Genomic DNA, 22,730 nt, shown 5'->3' with positions numbered 1-22,730 from the left:
GTTGATTAAGACGGTCTTTGATCACTTTTGATGATGTTTTTGATTACATTTTTTAATAACAAACTATTCATTTGCAATTATGTAGCTATCTTAGAGTCACTATTAATGAATTTTATTGCTATTAAATACTCAAAAACTTTGCATTTTAACTGCTGTAACATGCAGTATATACATTTTCTTTGTTTGTTTATAAGACGCAACTGCGGTTTAATTTCCCTTGTGTTATTTCAGCTTGATGTTGTTTTTCGCAAAGTTTTTGTTATTTTTCCACTTTTAGAGAGCGGAATATTTCGCTGTATGCCGACATCACCACTAGCGCCATCTATGCAGCTAACTGTGGAACTACGTCTCCATTAGTTGCCAAACTATATTGCATACTTTTTGGCATTTTCCAACAGTTTCAATTGCATAACGCTGAGCGAAATATTTGTGTTATCCAGAAACCAGGTCCCAAAACACTGCACAAAATAAAATTCATAAAATTTGCAGGAAATCAAAAGTATTTCTCATACAAAATGCGAGTGGGCGAATGTTGGAAAATCACTTGCATACTTCAGTGCGGCAAATTAACAACCTTTTCGTGGGCGGCAGAGACGGGGAGAAGAGGAGAGAAAGAGAGAGAGAGATGAACGCCCACAATGGGAAAACTTGGATGAGTTGTGTGGGCGTGGACGTGGGCGTTTGAAGGCGGTTTCGACCTTTTGTTGTTATCAAAAGCCATGGATATGCCGCTTTCTTGTTGTTGTTTTTCCATTCGAATGCGAGGCAATCGTCGTGTGTGGGCATTAGCCCATCAAAAATGCACTATTGATGGCACCGAAAAAAAGGGGCGGAGAAGTGGGCGTGGGCGTGACTCGGATGCTGCGGAGCGGGCCGAAATGCCATTGACTGTTTTCAGCTTTGAAAAGCTGAGAGAGAAAGAGAGAAGGAAAGAGCAATTGCGTCACAATTGTCCTCGGGAAAAACTAATCGAACCTTGAACTCTGGCCCTTTACTTGCGAAAATCGGGGGAGTGAAAAAAAGGGGGCGGCGTGGGCAGACAGAGCTCTTACAAGTGCAAAAAGGATAATACACTCGAGAAAAAGTAAAAGGATACTTTGGAAAGTATCCAGCAGTCCTGTTGACAACTATCAACACTACAATTTTAAAACGAAAATAAAAAAAGTGTAAGGATATTAGGGTTTATTTGCAGACTCATAGAAAAACGGAACGGTTTTACCACCACTATGTCTATCTTTATATATAGTTACTTCTTGTTATATAATACATATTTTTGTCAGGCACCAAACATTATTTACCCAAAAGTTTGAAATGTTACTGCGATTCAAACTTTTATGGGCTGCAAAAATATGCTTTCCCGTAAAATTTTTGGAAAACTTAATTTGCCAACTCAAAGAAATCAAAGGAAGAATTCCGACAGACAGAAGCCACTTACCAGTAAATCTCATTGGAGGTAATCATATTGGTGGTCTTGTAATACTGGGCGGCAGTGTAGCTGCTCATTCTGCAGATGTGTTGTTGTTTTCTGGGGTGGCAAATTGGGTGGACTAAAGCAGGTCCCACTAACTAAGTCCCTAGTTAGTCGATTCGCTTCAGTGATGTATTAGGTAAATAAATTTAAGGCAGAATGTTCAGTGAAACGGAATCGTTTTCTTATTATTTTGTGGTTGGAACTAGGTTCTTGTGTGTGAGTGTGTTTTGTTTTTGGACGGTATACAAACACTTTGGCACCGATAAATATGAAGATGACGAAAAATCAATACGTCGAGGGTGAGGAATTTCGAATTTCACTTTGAAGTTCGTTTTTATGTTTTTTTCGCGATATATTTTTATTCGCCGTTGAGTGTAGATGGATATATAAAAAATATATATGTATATGAATTCAAGGGACGTTTTTGGGGATATTTAAGCGGTGGCAGCGACGTCGACTGCGGCTGAGGCGGCAGACAGTCGAATACATACACGTACGCGAGGGGCGGGGGGCGTGGCGGTTGATAAATTGCGAAAATTCTGCGGCACTTGCTTTGTATTGTTAAGTGTGTTACTTATATTGTTGAAGTAGTCTGCGGGATACTCCCTACTAGTTAGGTAATTTTAGACATTTTTTTTGGAATAAATACTGCTAGGCGGAAAAGCGTCTGCGAAAAACTAACGTCGGCTAACTGACTGAAATGGAGTACTGAACTGGGTAAAATATTTCCATTACTGAAGGCGTCGACGGCAGCCAAAGCGGCTCCTTTGCTCTCCGCTCGAGAAAAACGAGAGAGAGAGAGAGTGAGATGAGAGAAAATGTAGAGAGTTTTCCAGACAGATGTCTTTTGCGGGTTGTTTTTTTCTGTTCTGTTCCTTCTGTTTTCCTCTCTCTTTTTCAAGGGGGTTGCAAAAATATACGGAATGCAACTGTCGGGGGGAAAATGCAGCGAAAATGTAGCCCCAAAAATGAATGGCGCCCAACGTGCGACATTCTCCACACACTACATTTTAATGAGCCTGAGAAAAGCCTGATGGAAAGCGCTTCGCAAATAGTTTTGTGACGCAATTTAACGAACATTAATAATCATTCTAAAAACGACTATTAAAGCAATTTCCGGAGAGCAAGAGAGAGAGAGAAATTAAATTGGGGGCAGTCGAGAAGAGAGAGCCGCGTGCCAAGAGAGGGTTGCAATTTACCAGCGGCTTTTGTTTAAATCATAATAAATAGGGAAACAAAGCAAAACAACTTCCAGAAAGAAGTTCAAAAAATATGTTTTATGCAAATGCAACCGCCAGGATATCCTCGAATATTCCCCTTCTCGAATATCCTTGCAAAATGCGAATAACAACGGAAATTTACCGACATCAACAACCCCTTTTGCTAATGAGAGAGCCGACGGGAAGAGCGTTATAAACCGTGAGAGCACAGCATTGCCATCCCAAAGTCCTGAGAAAATGCACTGGTAAAAATTGGGATTTGAATTCTGATGATCATTTTAAAAATAAGTGACAACAAAATTAAATAACCTTTTTTTAAGCAGTGATCACAAAGAACTCTTTCTTTTACCGGCGACTTTCTAGGAAAAGCAACATATTATAATATAGAATTTTTTTAATTGAATGAACTCAAAAGCAAACCCTAGTATTAATGGCAATAAAGCATTTCAGACTGTGAGAAACTTTTCCCCAACCCAGTTCATCAAGTCTTATTGAGTTATTAGTAGGTAATCGCACTGAGCCAAATAATTGGGGTGATTACCATAGTTACCATAGTTTGGATTGCTTGACAATAGGTAGTATCACCCCGAGGTCACCCGACAACATCGTTACCAATGAAACTCGAATCCCAGGCGCAGACACAGTTCCCATATGGTTAGTGCCCATGATTAGAGAAGTGCAGCATAAAAACCCAGAAAAGTGATAGCTTCCAAATGCACCACCCTTCTCCATCCGCGACTGGAAATTCCCGTCCATATGTCCATATATATTTTGCGTGTCTGGTGCGTGCTCAAGTCTCGCTGCCTGCTCCGTGGGGAAGCTACCGGTGGGTTCGGTGGGTTCAGTGGGTTCGGCGGTTCGGTGGCACTTTCTATGGCCCCGTTGCATGCAACCTAATGCAGTCTAACCCGCACAAAGGTCTCTTTCTCCCAGCAGACCCCTTCTTCCCGCCATTTCTTCACCGCTGCACAAAATAAACAGCGCCTTCAACTTTAATTCTTGGGCGCAGTTTTCAAATTCAACCCGAGCAATAAAGTATTTAATAATCAACAACAGCAGCACCAACAACATCGACAGCGGGTAATTGCGAACTGCATTTGTTAGTTACACTGGAGAAAATTGTATGAGACTAACACTTTTCATCATATTTGATTTGGTATTTAAAGTAGGATTTAGGCATAAAGAGCTATGTAGGGAATCTTGAGAACTTACCAATAAAACTTACTACTGTTTTAGATTATTACTAATAAATTATACGTTTCCCTCAGTGATGCCGCCACCCAGTGAACCCACTTCGTGCCTTTTATTGTGTGAACAGAAATCAACTTGGAAAGAAGTTCAAAACTATGAATGGCTTCTCAAGACATGAATATTTCACCAAGCTGCAGCGAGGGGCTTGAAGGGAATGTTGGCGGCGGCAAGTGGGGGAGTCATTTTCGATGCACAAAAGGAACAGAAGGCGGGGTGTTGGTGTGGGAGCTATTTGCCCTCGGGTCCACGCCCATCGAATTGGGTCAACTGACAATGAGTCGCATCAAAAATGCAACTGCCAACGAGGATACCAAAAAAAAGAGAAGACCATTTTCCGACAGATAAGAAGGAAAAGTTTTAATCTCACCCCACCCACTAGACCAATGCCCCACCTAAACCCAACGAAAACAAACAAAAACTGAAGATTCGAGGATGAAGGGGATCCAACTTATGAAGACTAAACAGAAAAGAGCAGCCACAATAATTTCACATTCTTTTTTTATCATTCTCCAAATGGAAATGAAACGCGGAAAAGATGATGATGACGATGATGAGGATGAAGAGGGACTGCTGCGCGAAAGGAAAGACCAACTTCGAGATGCTCGAGATGAATTAAGCGCAATGGCAACAAAAGATTTTCCCTCTTGGCTGTCATAATATTGAAAGAACGCCCAGGGCTGGTGGGAGGAGTCGGAGGTGGTGGACATATATCATATCGAGGGAATGGACTAGGGAACTTGTGGAACGAACTAGTCAGAAATGAAGTTCCAGACAGATGACAAGTTATTAGCGAGGCGTGTGTTTGCCCCTCAAACTGCACAGTGCAGCGCAAGGTCTTAAGGCTTATTGGCTTCCTGTCAGATACGTCAGCTTATAAATGGGTTACCAAATTAATGATCATAATGAGATAGGAAGTATAGGATCACAACAAGTCGGGTTTACCTTTTAATGCACATATTTTTTAAGCAACTTATATTATTAGTTGGGCAATAAGCCAAGCACTACTAAACTTTTGAATATAACACCCAAATCGCACTGGGTAATACAAGTTCACACACAACGCAGCCAAGAGCGAAATATCTAAAAACAAATTATTAAAATGCATGGCTACATTTTTAGACGAATTGGAGCAGTGACCGTCCCAACCGAGAACTTATATATATTTTCAACATGTGCAGCATGCTACATCATTCTGCACATATTCCCCCCTTATCGTTGTTTCACTTCTGTTGCAAAAAGCAAAAGAATCCAAAAAGAAGAAAAAATGTCAGCAAACGCTAAAGAGCACTTCATGTACCCACGACACATCATGCAGATGAACTGGAGAAGAGAAAATGAGACTTGTTTGGAATGGAAATGGAGGGGAGGAGCAGGGAGGAACATCGTGGAGAACACGATGCATAACATCATTGGGGTGGCGCATGGTAACACATAAAGTCAGCGAGCGAAAAATTAATGAACATTGAGTTAATGAATTCGGGAATACCCTAACTAGAGTTCTATTCAATTGGGGATCTTGAATCTAACAACACCTCCCGGTAAAAAACATATCTTATCAGTCAGAATACCACTCATTATTACATTATTCAAGAAAATACTTCCATGCCCCTGTAAGTCACACATGGAGTGCATTTTGTGCAATCATATTCGGTTCCTGATTCACACTGGTCTCAAGTTACACAAAGGAAACGACATCGTGAGGAATATAATGAGACTATTTACGGGGTTGATGGGTTGATCCCTTGATCCAGGACACGGAAACGGACATGATATAGCAATTTGTTCCCAGCGAAAGCAGGAAGTTAGTCTCGTATAAGAAGAATACATCATACTATAAGTTTGAAGAATCCAATTAATCCAAAAATGATAATAATATATGCTTATTCTTCTCTTACTGCATATAACACCATTCTGGTTTGCATTACACTTTGTTTGGCTGGCATACTGAGCATCTGATTCCACATACCTCACCAGAGATCTTGACATGGTGAAAAGGGAACGCGGTGCTTAGCCTTAGAAGCTGAACAAAAACAAACAGAAATGCTGTTACAGAAGTGCCCAAGTGGCAGGCGCTGGCATCCTCCACGGAGCTTGCAACATTCAGAACGCCACCCCTCCAGACACCCACTTCATCCTCCTCGAGGACAAAGAATGCATGCCAGCGAACTCGCTCGTCAGTCAGTCGGTGAAAACTCCCTTTGCTCCCCAAGGGTGGTTCTTCGCAGTGGCGCAGCATTGCATCTACGCAGTGGGGTTTTCAATTCCACAAGGAAAATTCTTCGTGTGAAGATCAGAGACTAAACAATATGAGGAAAAAGTGATTGTAGTCTACCAGTTGAAAGCGGGCTCTGTTAGGGATCGTATCATCTCAGATCATCTCAGCTAAGTACTATCGAATGGTTTAAGCCGCGTTCATCAGAATCTGCTCTTGATTACCAATTAATGTGGCCAATTCCACATATGATGCTGTATTAGCTGTATTATTTCCCTCTGTCCACACCCCTGACTGTTGAGGCTAACGAATTGCGACCAATCGCAGGACGAAGGCTGAGGAAGGTACAAGGATGTTGGCTGCACAGGACGATGACGTTGGGAAAACGCGGAAAAACTGTGCTGGGATTTGCTCCCTTTTGGCATAGTCTCACATCATCCCACGGATTGCGGATTGCAGGCGGAGGTTTTCGAGGATGCATCTGAATGCGTGATGAGAATGAGTGTTGAGAAATGAGAAAGGAGAGGCAAGAGCGATGTGTGTGTGTTTGTTAAATTGAAATGTGAAAATGGGACCAGAGAGTTGCCCCACCATCCCCCCCTCCCCTCCCTCCATGCCCAATTTGTAATTTTGTCAGCGTGTGCGTGTCGTTGTATGTGGTGGAATACTTTTTCAGTTTGTTAAACTCTATTTTTAGAGCTCTCGGCGGCCATGAGAAGGAAAATTCAGCCTCACGAGTGTGTGTGGGGGCGCTTGCTGGCTTAGTTGGCCGCAGTTTCCAATGTTTTACTTTTCAATTGGTCGGCGGCCTGCTAATGCGCCAAACACGCATTTCTAATTCCAATTTGGAGTTAGTGAAACACCCAAAAATTAAACGGGAAGAGCCTGTGATATTTCCCAAGATACAAAGTGTAAAAAACAATCTGCAATTTGTCATGCGATGGGCTGGGTGTTAATTAAGTGTGGCAATTAAGGGGGTGGCTGTTCCTATACATATTTCCATACTTGCAGGTCGTAGACGTCGTGGCAATTAACGGTAACTCAATTTTCACCTGTCGGTTCCCCCACCCTCTCACTAATTTATTTATATATATAAATCGCTTCAGGTGTAGGAGAAACCTGGCAGCGAATGAATATATGTATATCGAGCGAACATTTGTTTGCCTTCCCACGGCAAAAGTGGCGGCTAATAATGACCATCGATGTATTGACACGATGATGATGGCAATGATGATTGCCGTTTCCACAGTCTCAAATGGGTAATGCAATCCGCTAATGCAGCTCTGCAAGCGTTTAACACAAAACAGAAATCGAATACGAGAGCGACTTATTAAAAACAGTAACAGACGCAAAATGAAACTAGGCAATCAATACGCAAGCGATGCTGGGGAATCGAAGCTCACATGCCCTGCCTTTTATTCTAATTAGTTGAATAAATTAAGAAATTAAATATGAATACTAGGAACATAAGAGAAACGGAATGGAATAGAATTCAAATGGCCTGCCATACAAACCGCTCCCATTCACAAAACTTTTTATTGCTGCATTTAAATGTATTGAATTTCTAACGCGACACAAAAAACCAATCATTTTTGTCTAGAAAAACTTAAGATATTTTGTTTTACCACGATTCGATCTTCTAAGCTCTAGTAATACGATCTGATTTATCCAACAGCAAAGTGCCAAAGCTCTTGGCCATTTCAGGGTATCTGGCGACAGGTAACTGGTTGTCAGTCAACACACCTGCCCCTCCGCTCCCCGCCACTCCCCCCTCCCAACCCCCTTCCAATACCAATCCACTCCACACTCTCCGCAATGGCGATCGCGGACCATGACGAGGCTGCTGACAATCGATTAATGGCACATATAAATGGCTATCTTCTGGTTGGTTAGTTGCTAACCAGCACAGCATCAGCGGCAGAAAAAAGGGTAGCCCGCAAATTGAGGTCAATATATTATAAAATACCCCCAGTATGCATATGTAATATGTAAATGCATTTCAAATGCGTGAATAACATTTTGAAAAGCTGTCCTAATTAAATTTGGAGGTGTCACATACCAACATACATGCTCTTCTTTTTTCCCAGTGCAATGAGCAGTGGCCAAGTCACTTGTGGTCAGTTCGCCTTACGAAAATATATATTCAATTTGCATGTGTCTCTCATTTTCGACTCGTTTTCGTTTTCATTTTACGTTTTTGGCCCGCTACTACGCTGTTTTTTCCCCTTCGATGAATGGAATCGACATAAACAGCATTTAAAAACTCGAAATTATTATACATTGTGGGCGTTTGGCCGAGTGCGTTCAACGGCGCCGCTGCGACGCTCCATTGGGTCACCAATAAAATTAATAAAAGTAAAAAAATAATAATGATAAACAAAAGCAGCGCCAATCTTCTGGCGTCTGCGCCACTGCGTCCATTGACGTTGGCGATCGGACTGCGCAGACAATGGAATAGTAAGGTCAAGAAATATTATTTTGGGGGGCAGAAGGGCCTGGGGGCTCCGCTACTCAGATGACTGATGAGCAAGACAAAAGTGAGTTCGAAGAAACGCGCAACACGAAAAACCCACAAAAATTCATATAAATCGCAATGAATTTGTAAGATGGTTTTTCGGTGTTGGTTCTGCAACACAGCCTGCCTACACAAACAAATGCAGTACAAAAGCTCTGGCAATTTAGCCTATTAATAGCTATTTTTAAAAGCCAAAAATTAGACAAAAAATTAGAAAATAAACAGAAATGTTTTAAAACGCCTATTCAAGCATTCCAGAAAAGACAGTTAAAGAGAACTTCATATTAACAAATAGCTAGACGTGTTACTTAAATATTGAAGTAAATTAAATTAAATAAGCATCATTTGAATGGAACTTAGGAAACTGTAAACTATTAAAATGACACTTTAAATACATTTATTAATTTTTACTTTGGTAGTCATAATTGTGACAACACTGAGCGTCCCACAGCTGTTGAATTTTTGAGCTTTTAATTTTTCTGAAAAAGCAACACATAAAATTTGAATATTAAGCCCAAGGAAGAGGAAGCGAGGGCGCTGCACTCTGGCAACTAAGAGAGAGAGAGAGGGGGGGAAATTAAGCAACAACGCATTTTCTTGGCACTCGCTTTTTTTGGGGCGTGCCTAAAAAGGGGGTCGCAGGGGGCCCAAGTGCGCTACTCAACCATGGCGATAAAAAGCAGGCGGAGGCGCAGGAGGGATCTCCCCAAAATTTGGGTCAATGTACACAGAATACACTTTCACGCCTAGAGAACGAAGGAAAAAGAAGAATAATTTTCAATATTTTCCGTGATGGTTTGTTAATTTTACAACATTAATATGTCAAAAACTGAGGGTGTAGTCCCAAAATCTCGCTGCATTTAGTTATTCTTATTTCTGAGAAATTCCCCTCATTTGTTGTCCCCCAATTTGCCGATTTCTTTACGACTCCAGGCCGTGTTAATTGATTGAAGGCGGGCACGATTGGCGACCTCCAAAGTGGGTGGCCGGGGTCGGTTTCTTACCCTAGGGATGCAACCACAACCGGAAGTTGTCAGCCAGTTCAGCAGGCGAAAACGTATTTTATTTTAAGATAAGTGAGTCAAAGCACTAAAACCAGAGCACAGAAAAGTGTGGAGTGGAGTGCAGATAGTGCAGATGAAAGATGTCGCCCTAGACATTTTGAAAGACTACATCTTGGAACGACCACCCATTATCATCCTCATAGATAAGATGGGATGAAGCCTCAAGGGCTTCACGGGATGGTGATGAAAGTTTATTGGGGTGGAAACAATAAAATGATTACATAGTAAAAGCCTCTAATGGATTATTTCAATGGTTATTTAGACTATTAAACATTTTTGGGAGTAAACAGTGATTCAGCAACCATAAAATCTTGTTATTTAATAACTAATAACCATATTGTACTAATGTTCCATAAAAACCTTCAATAAAAACTATAGACATCAACTAAAAATCATTAGGTATTCATTGATTTTTGAAAATATTAAAACGATAGTAATGAAATTCATTTATGATTGTTATATTACACCCCATTCTGCATAAATTAGTTTTTATGCGTATTTCTGTTAGCCTTTAAAGGAAATCCGTTCGATTGTTTATGGCCTTCGATAGATTTCAAACTTGTTCTTAATGAGCTTTGTTACCTTTTTTGCTACAATAAGAGGTAGTAGCAATTGGATTTAGTCTTAAAATGGAAATTAGTCATAGGCTGTATGAGTTACACAACACAGCTGCAAACATCAATCATCATTATTTAACTGGGCAGAACTATTTTAATGATGCATTAATTGATTTTCGAACGTGTGACAAATTTTAATGGGTTACAAACAAAGGAGTGTGTTACAAAATACAATTATTTAAAGGTGACTTTCGTATTATAAAGTGTAAATGTTTAATCAGAAATTAACAGAAATGAACAAAACTAACATCATTGACATCTTTAGCAAAAGATATCGAAACACCGATTAGTAGTTGAAATAGAGTCATCAAATTTCAAATGGGACCATGAAACATTTCCCATGCAATCGTAATTTCCCACCGAAATCAACCAAGTAGAACCCTTCCCCGAAATTGGAGCTTTTCCTATGGACACGATTAGAGTAGCTGATCATTATTTTCAGTCAGAGAGACAAAAGCGAATCCCACAGTTTTTTAGTTTGTAGTTCGAATCTCTAGCACATGAGGATGGCCATTTTTGGGGCGCATGCGCAGCCGTCAGAACCGAGCAAAAATGAGCAGAAGATGGCCAAGACCGGGACTTATGGCCATGTAAAGCGTACTGGGCCGCTGTCAATGCCAAACACGATTGACAAGCCACTGGAGCAATAAGCGTTCGACTTGGCAGTTCGGATTTGGAATTGGTAGCGAGTTCCGCTGAATGGGGAAAATCGACTCGGAAGTTGTCACTTTGGGCAGGGACAACGTGAACGCATGTCCCATCAATCATTGTATCTTAGTATCTGCGTAACGAGCTGTGTATACAAATACAAATAAAAAGGAAAATAAGTACGTAACATATGCAAAATGCTAAATCCCAAGCGGGACGCCCTCTAATTGATTACATGCTTCGGTTGGAAACTAATCCCCCAAAGACTTTAAGCCAACTGGAATTTTTCGCAAGCGTTTTTTTCTGCTGTGACTTGACAGTTTAGTTGGAACACATGAGCCAGCACAAGATGGCAATGACATTGTTTATTAAACATTTCATATAAATGATTTTAATTATTGTTCTTCGGCTGGCCAGCGCGTCGATGATCTCACTTTTCGATTGAAAAGCGAGAAATTCGTTTTCGTTTATTGCATGCATAATAAATAAATGGTCTAGTCTGGAGCACCGACACATGGTTCCCCCAACTATCCAGATGTGTTCGGGGATCACTGGAATAACCCAGAAAAGCGATCAACTTAATTGTGTTAATTTGCAATCGAGAACTTTGGAAGGAAAGTTATGGTATCTATACACTTCCGCATCTGAAATAATTGAGAGAAATTACTGGTGATGGACAAGTACTTTGTCATAATAATTGAAATAGCAGAAGGGAATTGTATTCAATTTGTTTTTCATCAACTTGAATAAATAAATTAGTAAATAAATTGTATAAGCTCTATATACATGTATTTATTTAACATAATAATATAGTAATAGTTTTTAAGGATTTACAAAAACAATGAGGAAGCTCAATAAGATACAACTTAAGGATCTCTACATTTTTAATAGTTTCTTCTGGACTTTAACCCTGAGGAAAATAATTGATAATCAAGAAACCATCTGCAAATCAAAGTCATAAAACAAACCGCAATACATTTTTCGCAAACCATAAGAAGGTAAAATAGAAATACTGCCTTTACTAAATTGGTTTTATGGGTTATCACCAAAAAAGTGACCGCAAGTAAGAAACCATCTGTGGTTGAAACAAAGGCTTCAGTGGGAATCACTTAAAAATCAGCATGTTATTAGTGCAATTACTATCTCATTTTCAACTCCGCCCCCCTTTTCAAAGTAGTTCCCATCTGCTGGTGCATTTAGATCATCCAGCCCCCGACTTGCATGTCCATTTGGCATATCTTTTAATTAAAACAAAAGTTTTGCTCTCAAACCTCAAAGATATTCGCAGCACGCATGGCTTCCATTTTGACCATCAAACTTCCAGTGCCCCGCCCCCAAGTATCCCCCTCAACTACGCCCCCTTTTGTAATAAGGCAACCGCAGTCTTCACTCCAAATGTTGCATGCAAATGAAAGAGCAGAGTAGTAGTAGTGGCAAGAAGGCCAGAGAACTACTTCACCTACTAAAGTTACAGAATACAGTACACACTCATTAAGTAGTCGGAAAACGTTATTCCATCCGCCCCCTCTTGACCACCCGGCCCCCCACCCCCGGGAAAACCCCACTATTGCCATTTTAAGGGGGGGCGTTCGAAGTTAATAGACTCTCCACTACACTCGCTTAATTATCACAAAGAGAGAGACCCAGAGTTAAAAGCACTTTTCAAATGGGCAAGTGTTTTCCACCCCCCCTTTTCCACAATTTCCCATTTTTCTGTGGTGCGTGTGTCTGCTTTATTAGATGATGATAACTGGCTAATGAGTTGAACTCTGCGGCAAGCCAAGCAACGACACAGTGACTACACTGTTAAAAAATATAAATATTTAATATATAACTAATATATACATATATAAATATAAATATATAAATATATAAATATAAATATAAATATATAAATATAAATATATAAATATAAATATATAAATATAAATATATAAATATAAATATATAACTACAAATCAATCGAAAATGATAATAATTTGAATTTCTTTATTTTTTAATGATGGCAATATACAAAATGCTTTAATTGTGAGTCACGTTTATTTTTCCCAGTGTACTTCGAGTGGAGCGTGTACTGACCAAATGCAAAAGTTTGTCCAGAGAGAAACAACAACATTCATGGAGCCGCGGAACCTTACTCATAAGTCAGAAAGCTACCCGCACATTTTCAACAACATCTCTGATCTTGAGTTTAATGACTCATCGTGACATACTCTTTCCCATAATGAAAGATATGCCAACTAGGTGCGTGCAGCTTATCGTGTACAACTAATCTGAAAGTGGATCTAAGCCGTGGTAAGCATTTTTACATTACATTTAGATTCGCTAATTAAAACGTAAAAAATGGAGTTACAAATGAGGAACCTGTACCTTATATGCAGAGAACGTTTGATAAGCAGATTAATGTTAATGTAACTTTTCCAGATTTACTAATGCTTTATCAACTAATTTACTCAAATTAAACTTATCTGAAAGGTTAATACATATATGAAGAATCGGAAGTGATTATTACTATAAAATCGCGACTATAAATAACAATTCTAAAAGAGTATCTACACATTCGATGAAGTTTCTGGTGTTTGGTGTTTCAAAGTTTTGGCGAAGGTGAGCTGCAAAAACCGAGACATAAAAAATAAACAGAAAACGCTAAGCGAATAATTGGAAGAGCCCACGATTCTTCTAGCAGACCTTAGAGGCCAAGAAGCCCCGAAAATAAAGAAAACGGTTAAAAGATAACTGCGCTTTATTTGCGCCCACTTTGTATATGTATACATCGTATATACGAAAATATCTGTATTTAAAAGATTGTCTGCGGTGGGGCATGACCGCATGCAAAGCAAAGTCAGGTACGAAAACAGAGATACTCCCAAGTTTATTCGACTGTCAATGGCAAATGCCAGGCGAATGGTTTATAATATCACTTTGCTTGTTTGCCCGTGCATTTGTCGGGTTAATCTCGCCAGGAAAGACCCCAAATAAGTGATCGAAACTCGGTCTTAACATTGAATTTCCCTGAGACGGCTCTTATCGCCCGAAGTAGCACTACACATTAGTTATCAGCAAGGGAAACACGGGCGATAGAACTAAACAAATAGAGAATTTCGGTCGATCGATAAGCGGAGAGCAACTGTAGTTCTAACACAGCACAACTGACTCATTCAATTTGGCAACCAAGAAAATACAACATTATCTATTGTTCTGCTACAGATAAGCATGAGTTTTTTATGTACGGAAATACCTATCGCCACAGTGCACTTCATTTTGCGACCACGACTGTGTCGATTAGCCCACAGGTAGGCCGGAGTGCAAAAAGGGGTTGCAAAAACCAGAAGTCGCACTCCGACTTGTCAGCCTGCAGCTGCCAAGGTGGCAAGGACAAGGGGACGAATGAATGTGACTCAACCAGAAGTTGACTCAACAGCGACACCCGGGGGCAAGGAAACATTGGGGTTGGGGGTCACGGAAATGCAGCCGAAAATGGCGATCAATGGAAAACAAAATCAAAGATTTTTGTGGTTTTCTTTGACTGCTGAAGAAGAAATGGTACTTCGGCTTCAAGTTTTTGTTCCAAGATCACACAACCACAAAATATGAAGTAAGGCTCTTCACTGAGTGAATTATGTATTCAAGCTGTTTTTCTTATCAGCTAACATGTTCATTTCTAATCAGAAAAGGGGAATAAGAAACTGTGCAGTGTGCAGATTAAATTATAGTATAAATAAAACCATACAAAGATATATCAAAGGCCTTGACCTGAACCTTGAAAGCAAAATGCCGCTCTGATAAGAAACACTAATGAAGAGCTTTAAATGTACGTAATATAGGGGAACTGAAAGATTTTAAATATATATTGTTTCAAAATATAATCAACTTAAAGATGAATACTATCTCTCGACTGATTATATTATTTAATGGAATGTTTTGGCTCTTAATGAGAGCACAAAATGAGGAAATAATACTTAATAAACATCCGTATTTTACGGAGTATTTGGTGAAGAATTGTTCTTTATAAAATTTCTAACAAATACTAGTTAACAAATCTAGAACAATATCGACAAAATTCTTTTTAAATATGTTGAAATCAAATTGCTGAGCATTGCAAATATTTGTTTGCCCCCCAAATACATTGAAAAATTATTTTGCAACCGCAATTGCAAAGTTCAATTTTTCCTATTGGCAGTTCCCATTTAAGCGGAATGTCCAATAGGAAAAGCTGATATGCCATGAATTCACCCTTATATAAAATAGATTTTAAGATAGCATATTACTAGATATTACTCACTTATCATCGAGATCGACGGGCAGCCGCTTGAGCTCCGACATGTCCAGCTCCAGCCGCAGATTGGACACTTCGCAGAGCAGGCGATCGCGCTCCAGACTCAACTCCTTGATCTTGGCGTGCAGGGCATTGTTCTCCCGGAGCAGCTCGTCCACGTTGTAGGGAATCGCATGCACATGGTGATGGGGCATGGCGATGGAGAGGGGCAGGGGCAGCGAAACGGGTCCTGGTAGGGCGACACCCCCACCGGAAGCGCCCGCCCCTCCTTGGTTTTCCATAAACATCATGGAGCTGGCCATCAGCAGGGACTGCGTTGTCTGATGGAGCAGCAATTCCTGATCGCCATCCGAGTTCTGGGAGAGATTCTTCAGATCGGCCTCGGACATGTTTTGTTTATAACCTTTGCGGGGATCGGCTGCACTCTCCTATTCGATGTGCTTTTGTGGCCAAAACATTATAGCCCGCCACGCACACGCACTCGCGCGAATGAGGGGAGGTGGGGGAGAGGGTGATAAAACAGCGAAACAGGCAGAACCACTTTGAATCTCACAATAAGAACTGAAAATGCAGCTTGCTGCGACTTGAAACTTCACTCGTATTGTAATTGAATGACCTTCGTATATTATACTCTGCCTCTAAAAGCGGAGCCAGCACTTCGAATCGCGAGCAACAGTTGGTGCTGATGCGGATCGGGGGGGATATTCTCGGATATTCTCGGAATTACGGATTTTCAATTCACGCGCGACGAAAAACACGACGCACTCGTCGTTCGACGTTTGGAAACAGTGTGGCCGTGCTGGGGGCGCCGCAGCATGCCGCAGTGTGACCGTAGTGCACGCAAAGCAAAATACGCATTTCGTATTCAAAAAATATACCGCATCAAATGTGACATTTTAAAACAACCGTTTTATTTTAAACTTTTAGTTGTTTTAATCTTATTTAAGAAGTGCATAAACTATCTTATGATAATGCTCATTATACATTATACATAAGCATTTTCTCTTGTTATTTATTAAATTTAAAACTCATTAAAACTATATATTTGTGCGTTAATTAAGATTTATTTTGGAACTGCCAATGATCCATTCCTGGTTGATCTAGTTCCCCAGAAAACTTTCAATAAAATCCATATAAAAATAATAAGCCGAAATGAAAAACGAAAGTATAACTATTATACTAACTGGGCCACCAGGTGCAAATTTAACTGGGATAATATTTATTAGCTTATTATGCATGTAATCATGATTTTCAGGAGTGGGTAAAACTACACTGGTCCACAAAATCTGCTCGGCTTTGCGGGTTAAAGGACGAATTCTTCATGGATTCTACACAGAGGAAGTGCGAGGTGAGGGCATCAGCCAAAGAATCGGCTTCGACGTGGTCACGTTGGCCGGAAAACGGGGAATCCTATCTCGCAAGAATCCCGGGGACCAGCTGCGACGCCCCAAAGTGGGAGAGTATTCGGTATTTGTGCAGGACTTCGAAAGCCTCGCTCTGCCAGTCCTTGGCACACAGGATTCCCAACCAGAGCCGGATCTCCTGGTCGTGGATGAAGTGGGCAAAATGGAGCTGCTTAGCAAGCGGTTTGAGTCGGCCATCGCTGATCTCCTAAAGAAAAGGCGGGCCCTATTGGTCACTATACCCGAGAAATCAAAATTGGCTTTGGTGGAGCAGCTGAGAAAGTCAGCAGGATCCAAGATTTACCAAGTGACCAAATCCAATAGGAACGACTTGGCTGGAGAAATTACAGAAGAGATTACAAAAGCACTTCTTTAACAAAGTAAAATTGTTGGTCTTTTTAATAGTGCCTAGATGTATAATGGTGCTCCCGATCCTCCCGATCATCATCCGATGCTACGCATCCACGGAGCCAGTTGTTGAGTGATTCATTGCGGGCGGCGGCATGGCTGAAGTCAGTGACTGGGATTCGCTCTTCCTCGTCGATCGTTTGCGAACTCGCTTGGTTTCCCTAGCCCAGTCCATTTCATTGTAGTGCTGCTCGGAAGCGGTCCAGTGGTACTCCTGTCGGCTGACCAGTTCCGGGTACTTTTGCTCGAACTCCTTGTCGGGTGGCAGTAGTAGCTCCCACCGTTTTGTGTTATTCACCCGGGCCACAGTCTTCAAAACGTCAAGTGTTTCCGCAGGAGGTAACTGGGTGGCGGCCATTACCTGAGCTCGGAACAGGTAGGGCGTGCGGGAGAAACGGAAGAGCTGCGGATGGAATTGAGGCCATTAGTACAAGATGAGTGATCGCTACACCCGTGCCAGAACTCACTATATAATCTCTGGCGCGAATCATCTGCTCTGCGGACACACCGTTCGCATGGGAGAGCACCTTCTCGGGAAAGACCACCTCGGATTTCGGCACCCAGTTGCCGTGCAGTAGGATGCCCACCTGGGGCAGCAAAGCCAGCACCTTGTCGGCAGCCACATGCGGATCCACGTGCTCCGCGAGAATACTAATGACGTCGCTGAACGAGAGCATCCGCGCATCCCTCAGTAGCACTGTAAGCTGCTCCAGCAGCGGCATAGACTTCAGCATGGCCTTGTTGTAGACGGGAAGTACTTGGGCGGCAGCGGAAGCAGCAGGTGGGGCTACCGTCTGCACATGCTCGTCGTAGGGCAGAAGCTTTCGAAGATATTCGTCAGGAGCGAGAGCCAAAGAGGAACTGCCGTGATGACTGGTGGCAAAGAGCTTCTGGCGCTCCAGTTCGGCGGTGGGCGTGGCCCTCGAGTGCCAGTACGCCTCGCACCACGGCTCATCCGCAATTCGCTGGACGAAACCGTCGTAGGTGCCGGCACGTTGCTCCTTTCCGCTGTTTTTGGCATTTCCTCGTGCAAATTTAACCGTGACCTGCTGCAGCACCTCGTCATCGTCCGTGTCCTCCGTTTGAGCCTTCAGTTCCGCCTTCTTGCGCTTGTCCTCCTTATCGAAGTGGCTGAGAACGGGGCGCATTTGCACTATGGAAGTGAGTGGCGACAGATGCACCTCCCGATCCGTAAAGATGCCCACTATGTACTTGGCCACATCGGTAATGGAACGCGAGCTTGTGAAGGCCTGTTTGTCCATGATGCCACGTTTGTAGGTGGGTCGCTCCTGACCCTTCGGTGGCACTGCTCCATAGGTGTTCTTTCCGTCGGCTGCCACCGCAAATTGCTCGCCTTTGAAGCGATCGAAGTGGGCCGACTCAATGTCCAGGCCGAAGTCCACCTTCACCTCCTGGGCGATTGGTTTTACACAACAATTGACAATCACGGAATCATCGTGGTTCGGCAGCTCCGTTTTCGTGGGGTATTGAAAGAGATACAAGCTGTCCCTCAGGTTCTTCGACAGGAATACGGGAATCTGGCGGGGATGGGCGGGCATTGTACTCATGGTATTGATAGTGCCACTCACATACTCACCTCCTCCACGACGGGATCGTCCTCGTCTTCCATTATTTAAATTTCGATTTGATAGTTTTGTCTGCCGACGGTGCACGCCTCAATGTCCAGTGTGACCAGGTTGCCTTCTTTTGCTAGCCAGCTCTGCAAACAGCTGATTGGCACAGTGGTATACAATCACTCGAACTATCTCTCATTAGTAATACATTTTCCCTATGAAAAACATAACCATAACAAAAAGTGAATTCCTTTTTTATATTAAACATAATAAATAATTTCAAAACATATATGTACAGCTCTGATTCTGTTCTTAAGAATGATGCGCAAAAACTATTAGAGCTCAGCCGAAAGGTACGATTAAATACTGTGACTATATATGCTTTCCTTTAAATAAGTGAAACGAGTTTATAGTTTATAATAAACATTTTCGAAAGTTCTTCGATTCATAAAAAAAAAAAAAAAAAAAAAAAAAATTTAAATCATTTCAAATCATGTGCACTTTCCACTGTGCAAAGACAGAGTGCAAACACATTTTCCGCCTGCCGATTGGCGATACCGATTTTGTAATCGACCACGACGCCCGGGGAAGATGTCTCGACCGACCGCAACATTAAATTTATATACCCTATGCTCTTGGCCGCATACATAACCGGATCATGTTCACGGTCACGTCGGAGATCTACGGAGAAAACAACTACCAGACGACCCGCGATGGAGGTAAGGTGGTGTCGAAGTTCCGTTTCGTCTATCCGGAGGACAAGCTGGAAGGGATTAGGACGGATAAGGACGGCGACCTTGAGGTGCCAAGGCCGAAACGTGGCGTGATCGAATTGGAACATTCCGAGGCCACGGAGCTCCGGCTGGTGGGATTGCAGGTGTGGCGGGGAGCCCTTCTTCTGGCGGACTACCTTTTCTCCAAGAAGGATGAGTTTTCCCAGAAAACCCTAATGGAACTGGGAGCTGGTGTGGGCCTGACCAGCATAGCCGCCGGGATACACAATACCGGAAGGATCTATTGCACGGATGTGGACCTGGGATGCATACTGAAGCTGATCCGTGGCAATGTCCAAAGAAATTCCAAACTCCTCCGCGGTACTATATCAGTTCTGGAGTTTGATTTTCTCGCCTCGAAAGAGGATCAGTCGCAGGATCTGCTGGAGGCCATAGACAATAGCGATATAATCCTAGCTGCCGATGTCATCTACTGTGATACGCTAACCGATGCCTTCATCACCGTCTTGGATAACCTCCTGAATCGAGGTCGCCAAACTGGGAGAACCAAAACGATATATATGGCCCTGGAGAAGCGCTATGTGTTCACCCTGGAGGATTGCGATTCGGTGGCTCCCATGTACGAGTACCTCATCCGGCAGACGGTGAACAAGCCGTGGATCATGGAGCACCTGCCTCTGGATTTCCCTCAGTATTTCGAGTACGATCGCTGCAAGCAACTGGTTCTGATGAAGATCACCAGTCGTTGAAATGCATAAATCACAGACAAAGACGTTCCGCTTCTTAGATTCAAATGACTCCTCGATGTACCTTAATAATTTAGTTAAATTATGGCTTTGTTACGTTAGGTTGAGATATCACTGGAATTAAACTAATAACTTTGATTGCGACGTTGTTTTTTGGAAAATTGTAGAGTGCAAATTGGGACAGTAGCCTTGTATTTTGAGGCTGTGAACAAAAGTAATGTAATACAACAGTCTCGAAAGTTTCGAAATCCAATGTTATGGTAAATATGAACTTACAACTCTTTTTTATGACGAACTATATTTTCCCTTTTAATAAGAATGAACTTTTGGGATACAAGACGATTTATAAAATATAATTTTTGTACTTGCACCAAGTATTACTTGAAATGAATCATTTAAGATTAGTCAACAATATCTGATTGATTTACTGAAAAATTACCCAACGGAATAAATACAACTAATCTAAGCCCTGAACCCGTGAAAAATCAGTAACTGCTGCTCGGGATCAGAGATCCTGCATGGCCAGAATGATGTTCTCCAGAGCCTGTCGAGCGTCCGTCGCCGGGAAATGTTGCAGAACGGCCAGGGCGGCGGCTGTGTGCTTCCGCTGCAGTTCCTTGGTTTTGGCCAAAGCCGGCCCGGCTAGAATGGCCTTGTGGATCTTGTCGTAGTCGATGTTATCCACCGACTGCTTGCCAGCCTCCAGTTGAGAATACATGCCAGGGTCGTGCTCCAAGTGGAATAGCACTGGAGCACTAACCAGACTGAAAGTAACATCCAGCGGGAGTTGGGGGCACTGAAAAGGTTCGGCATCCAAGCAAGCCTGCCAAGCAAGCGCCAAATGTTTGCCAAAGCGGTAAGCATGCCGCTGCAGTTCCTCACTCTGTCCGGCCAGCTTCAGCGAAGCTTGGCAGGATTTGCCCAGCAGGCTACCCGCATTAAGGATGTTACGGCACTCCCATTCCTCCTCCGGATTCCCGAGAACCTGGGCAATCGGCATTGGCATCATCACGTCGTGCTCGTTGAAGTCCACTCCAACGCTGAGAGATGGTCGCTGGAAGGTTCCTGGCTTATAAGGCAGCGGGTTGTTCTGTTCATCACGCTCTCCAATGAATTCCGACTCGGAAAAATCTCGCACCGCCGACGAGATCAGCTCCACCACCTCCTGGTTGCGCAGATTAGCCAACTCCGCACTGGAATGGCCCAGAAGGTAGTCGCCGGTCAGCAGGCCGATCTTGTTGCCAAAGGACATGTCGTCGTAGGTGTCCACATCCTGCCCAGCCTGCGTGCTCGATTGCAGATTAACCACGCTCTAAAAAGGGACATGATGTAAGTATTTGTATAATCAATGGACATATTGATGTTCGTTTCGTCAGTTCCGTCAACTAAATTAGAGGAAAGTTAAACTCATTTGCATACGAACCACTTTCAGCTTACGAGTCACTTTCGAATGCATTTGATCAAAAACTTACATTGTGCACCAGATGAGATATCCGTATCATCTCGGTGACCTCGGCCAAAGCTCTTTGAGAGTGCAGCACTCCGGCACTCTTGTCCTGCTCCACGTCTGGAACACTGGGTGCATGTCCTGCGGCCTTGGACACCAGGAGCACTATCAATCCCCAGGCTTGCATCGTGTTCTTGCCATTGTAGAGCAGGTGCCTGAAGCAGGAGATTCAGATAAATTACAAGGCCCTATAAGTCCTTCAGCACCACTCACTTGGCCGTCTTCATCAGCGGATGGGCGCTGCCCACCAGTTTGCGCAGGTGCAGCGCCACATTGGCGATCTCGTCGCTGAGCAGCCAGCGCAGACTGAGGAAGGACGTGGGATAGCCGACGATGCGCTCCGCCTCGCTGACCGCCCTATTCCAGTCGTGTCTCGGGGGCGGGGTCGTAACCTGTGGACTGGCGTGCTTTCCACTGGTCGTCGTCGTCGAAGTCCAGCGCTGAGAAGTGAAAGTTTGCAGCGCAGGCGCAGCTTTGGCCACTTGGAGTGGCTGCAGCTCGGCGGGAATCCTGCGGCGCAACTGTTGCATAATCCTTAACCCACTGGCGCGGTACATGGCCATTTTCTAGTTATTTTCGCCTTCAACACGACTATTGTTTGCAATTGCTTGTGTGAAAATCGCGTTTCTTAGCTCCGCTCAGTTGAATCGCTCGTCGAAAAGTGAAATCTTCGAGGTCCGCCGCTGCTTGCGTCTCTGCTGACGTCGCTGTCGGCATCACCTGCTGCCGCCGCTGCTTCTTCTTCTTCCCGGGCGGCCCACTTTTACAGTTGGTCGCTGCTCCGCTCTCAGGTGGCCGCCAAGCGTTCTGTTTGTTTTTATTGCCCCACGCAGTGTCATGGAATTCCGAGGGGGTTGCGCAGGGGGTGTGTAACGGCGGTCTTGAGCGGGAACAGGTTTTCGCACGGCAGCGCCGCTTCGGTGCACACTTTTTGGCCATGGGGAGTACGGTCACTCTTAGGGATGGGAACAAAAGGAGCTGGTGCAAGCGATGCAAGTGGATGCTAGTGGTGACAAAACACTTATTTGTTTCCAGTTTAATAGATTATAAATCATTGTATTGTACAATGCATTATAGTTTGTAT

The 22,730-nt window shown here is 42.9% G+C and overlaps 5 protein-coding genes across 6 annotated transcripts in view; 2 read left to right on the top strand and 3 right to left on the bottom strand.

Moving 5' to 3' along the window:
* LOC117140166 (IQ motif and SEC7 domain-containing protein 1) overlaps positions 1-16,057 on the bottom strand; it is a 42,446-nt gene extending 26,389 nt beyond the window's left edge. Inside the window, exon 1 of one of the 2 annotated variants that reach the window (XM_033302939.1) lies at positions 15,281-16,057. In XM_033302939.1, coding sequence (XP_033158830.1) covers positions 15,281-15,663 — 383 coding nt within the window. In that variant the 5' untranslated portion in view covers positions 15,664-16,057. Of the gene's footprint in view, positions 1-1,435; positions 1,820-15,280 lie in introns of those variants that run through there. The other variant, XM_033302942.1, reaches the window with a different exon arrangement.
* Positions 16,058-16,380: 323 nt separating this feature from the next.
* LOC117141054 (cancer-related nucleoside-triphosphatase) lies at positions 16,381-17,063 on the top strand. The gene is made up of 2 exons (XM_033304340.1): positions 16,381-16,469; positions 16,530-17,063. Exons 1-2 carry the CDS (start codon positions 16,427-16,429, stop codon positions 17,051-17,053), a joined length of 567 nt encoding a protein of 188 aa, XP_033160231.1. The 5' UTR covers positions 16,381-16,426; the 3' UTR covers positions 17,054-17,063.
* LOC117141053 (DNA-directed RNA polymerase III subunit RPC5) lies at positions 17,049-18,790 on the bottom strand. The gene is made up of 3 exons (XM_033304339.1): positions 18,683-18,790; positions 17,553-18,623; positions 17,049-17,488 (listed from the first exon to the last, which is right to left on the bottom strand). The coding sequence occupies exons 1-3, from the start codon at positions 18,713-18,715 to the stop codon at positions 17,132-17,134; spliced, it is 1,461 nt and encodes a 486-aa protein (XP_033160230.1). The 5' UTR covers positions 18,716-18,790; the 3' UTR covers positions 17,049-17,131.
* A 411-nt stretch (positions 18,791-19,201) lies between these two features.
* LOC117140610 (methyltransferase-like protein 22) lies at positions 19,202-20,280 on the top strand. Its single transcript, XM_033303621.1, has one exon. The coding sequence runs from the start codon at positions 19,318-19,320 to the stop codon at positions 20,140-20,142; it is 825 nt and encodes a 274-aa protein (XP_033159512.1). The 5' UTR covers positions 19,202-19,317; the 3' UTR covers positions 20,143-20,280.
* A 191-nt stretch (positions 20,281-20,471) lies between these two features.
* On the bottom strand, positions 20,472-22,579 carry LOC117140609 (decaprenyl-diphosphate synthase subunit 2). Its single transcript, XM_033303620.1, has 3 exons — positions 21,860-22,579; positions 21,612-21,801; positions 20,472-21,451 (listed from the first exon to the last, which is right to left on the bottom strand). The coding sequence occupies exons 1-3, from the start codon at positions 22,207-22,209 to the stop codon at positions 20,645-20,647; spliced, it is 1,347 nt and encodes a 448-aa protein (XP_033159511.1). The 5' UTR covers positions 22,210-22,579; the 3' UTR covers positions 20,472-20,644.
* Between the last annotated feature and the right edge of the window lie 151 nt (positions 22,580-22,730).

This window comes from Drosophila mauritiana, chromosome 3L, assembly GCF_004382145.1.
Source record: "Drosophila mauritiana strain mau12 chromosome 3L, ASM438214v1, whole genome shotgun sequence".
Lineage (NCBI taxonomy): Eukaryota > Metazoa > Arthropoda > Insecta > Diptera > Drosophilidae > Drosophila > Drosophila mauritiana.
The sequence above is the reverse complement of the archived record's forward strand: the minus strand, read 5'-3'. Positions and strand labels throughout refer to the sequence as shown.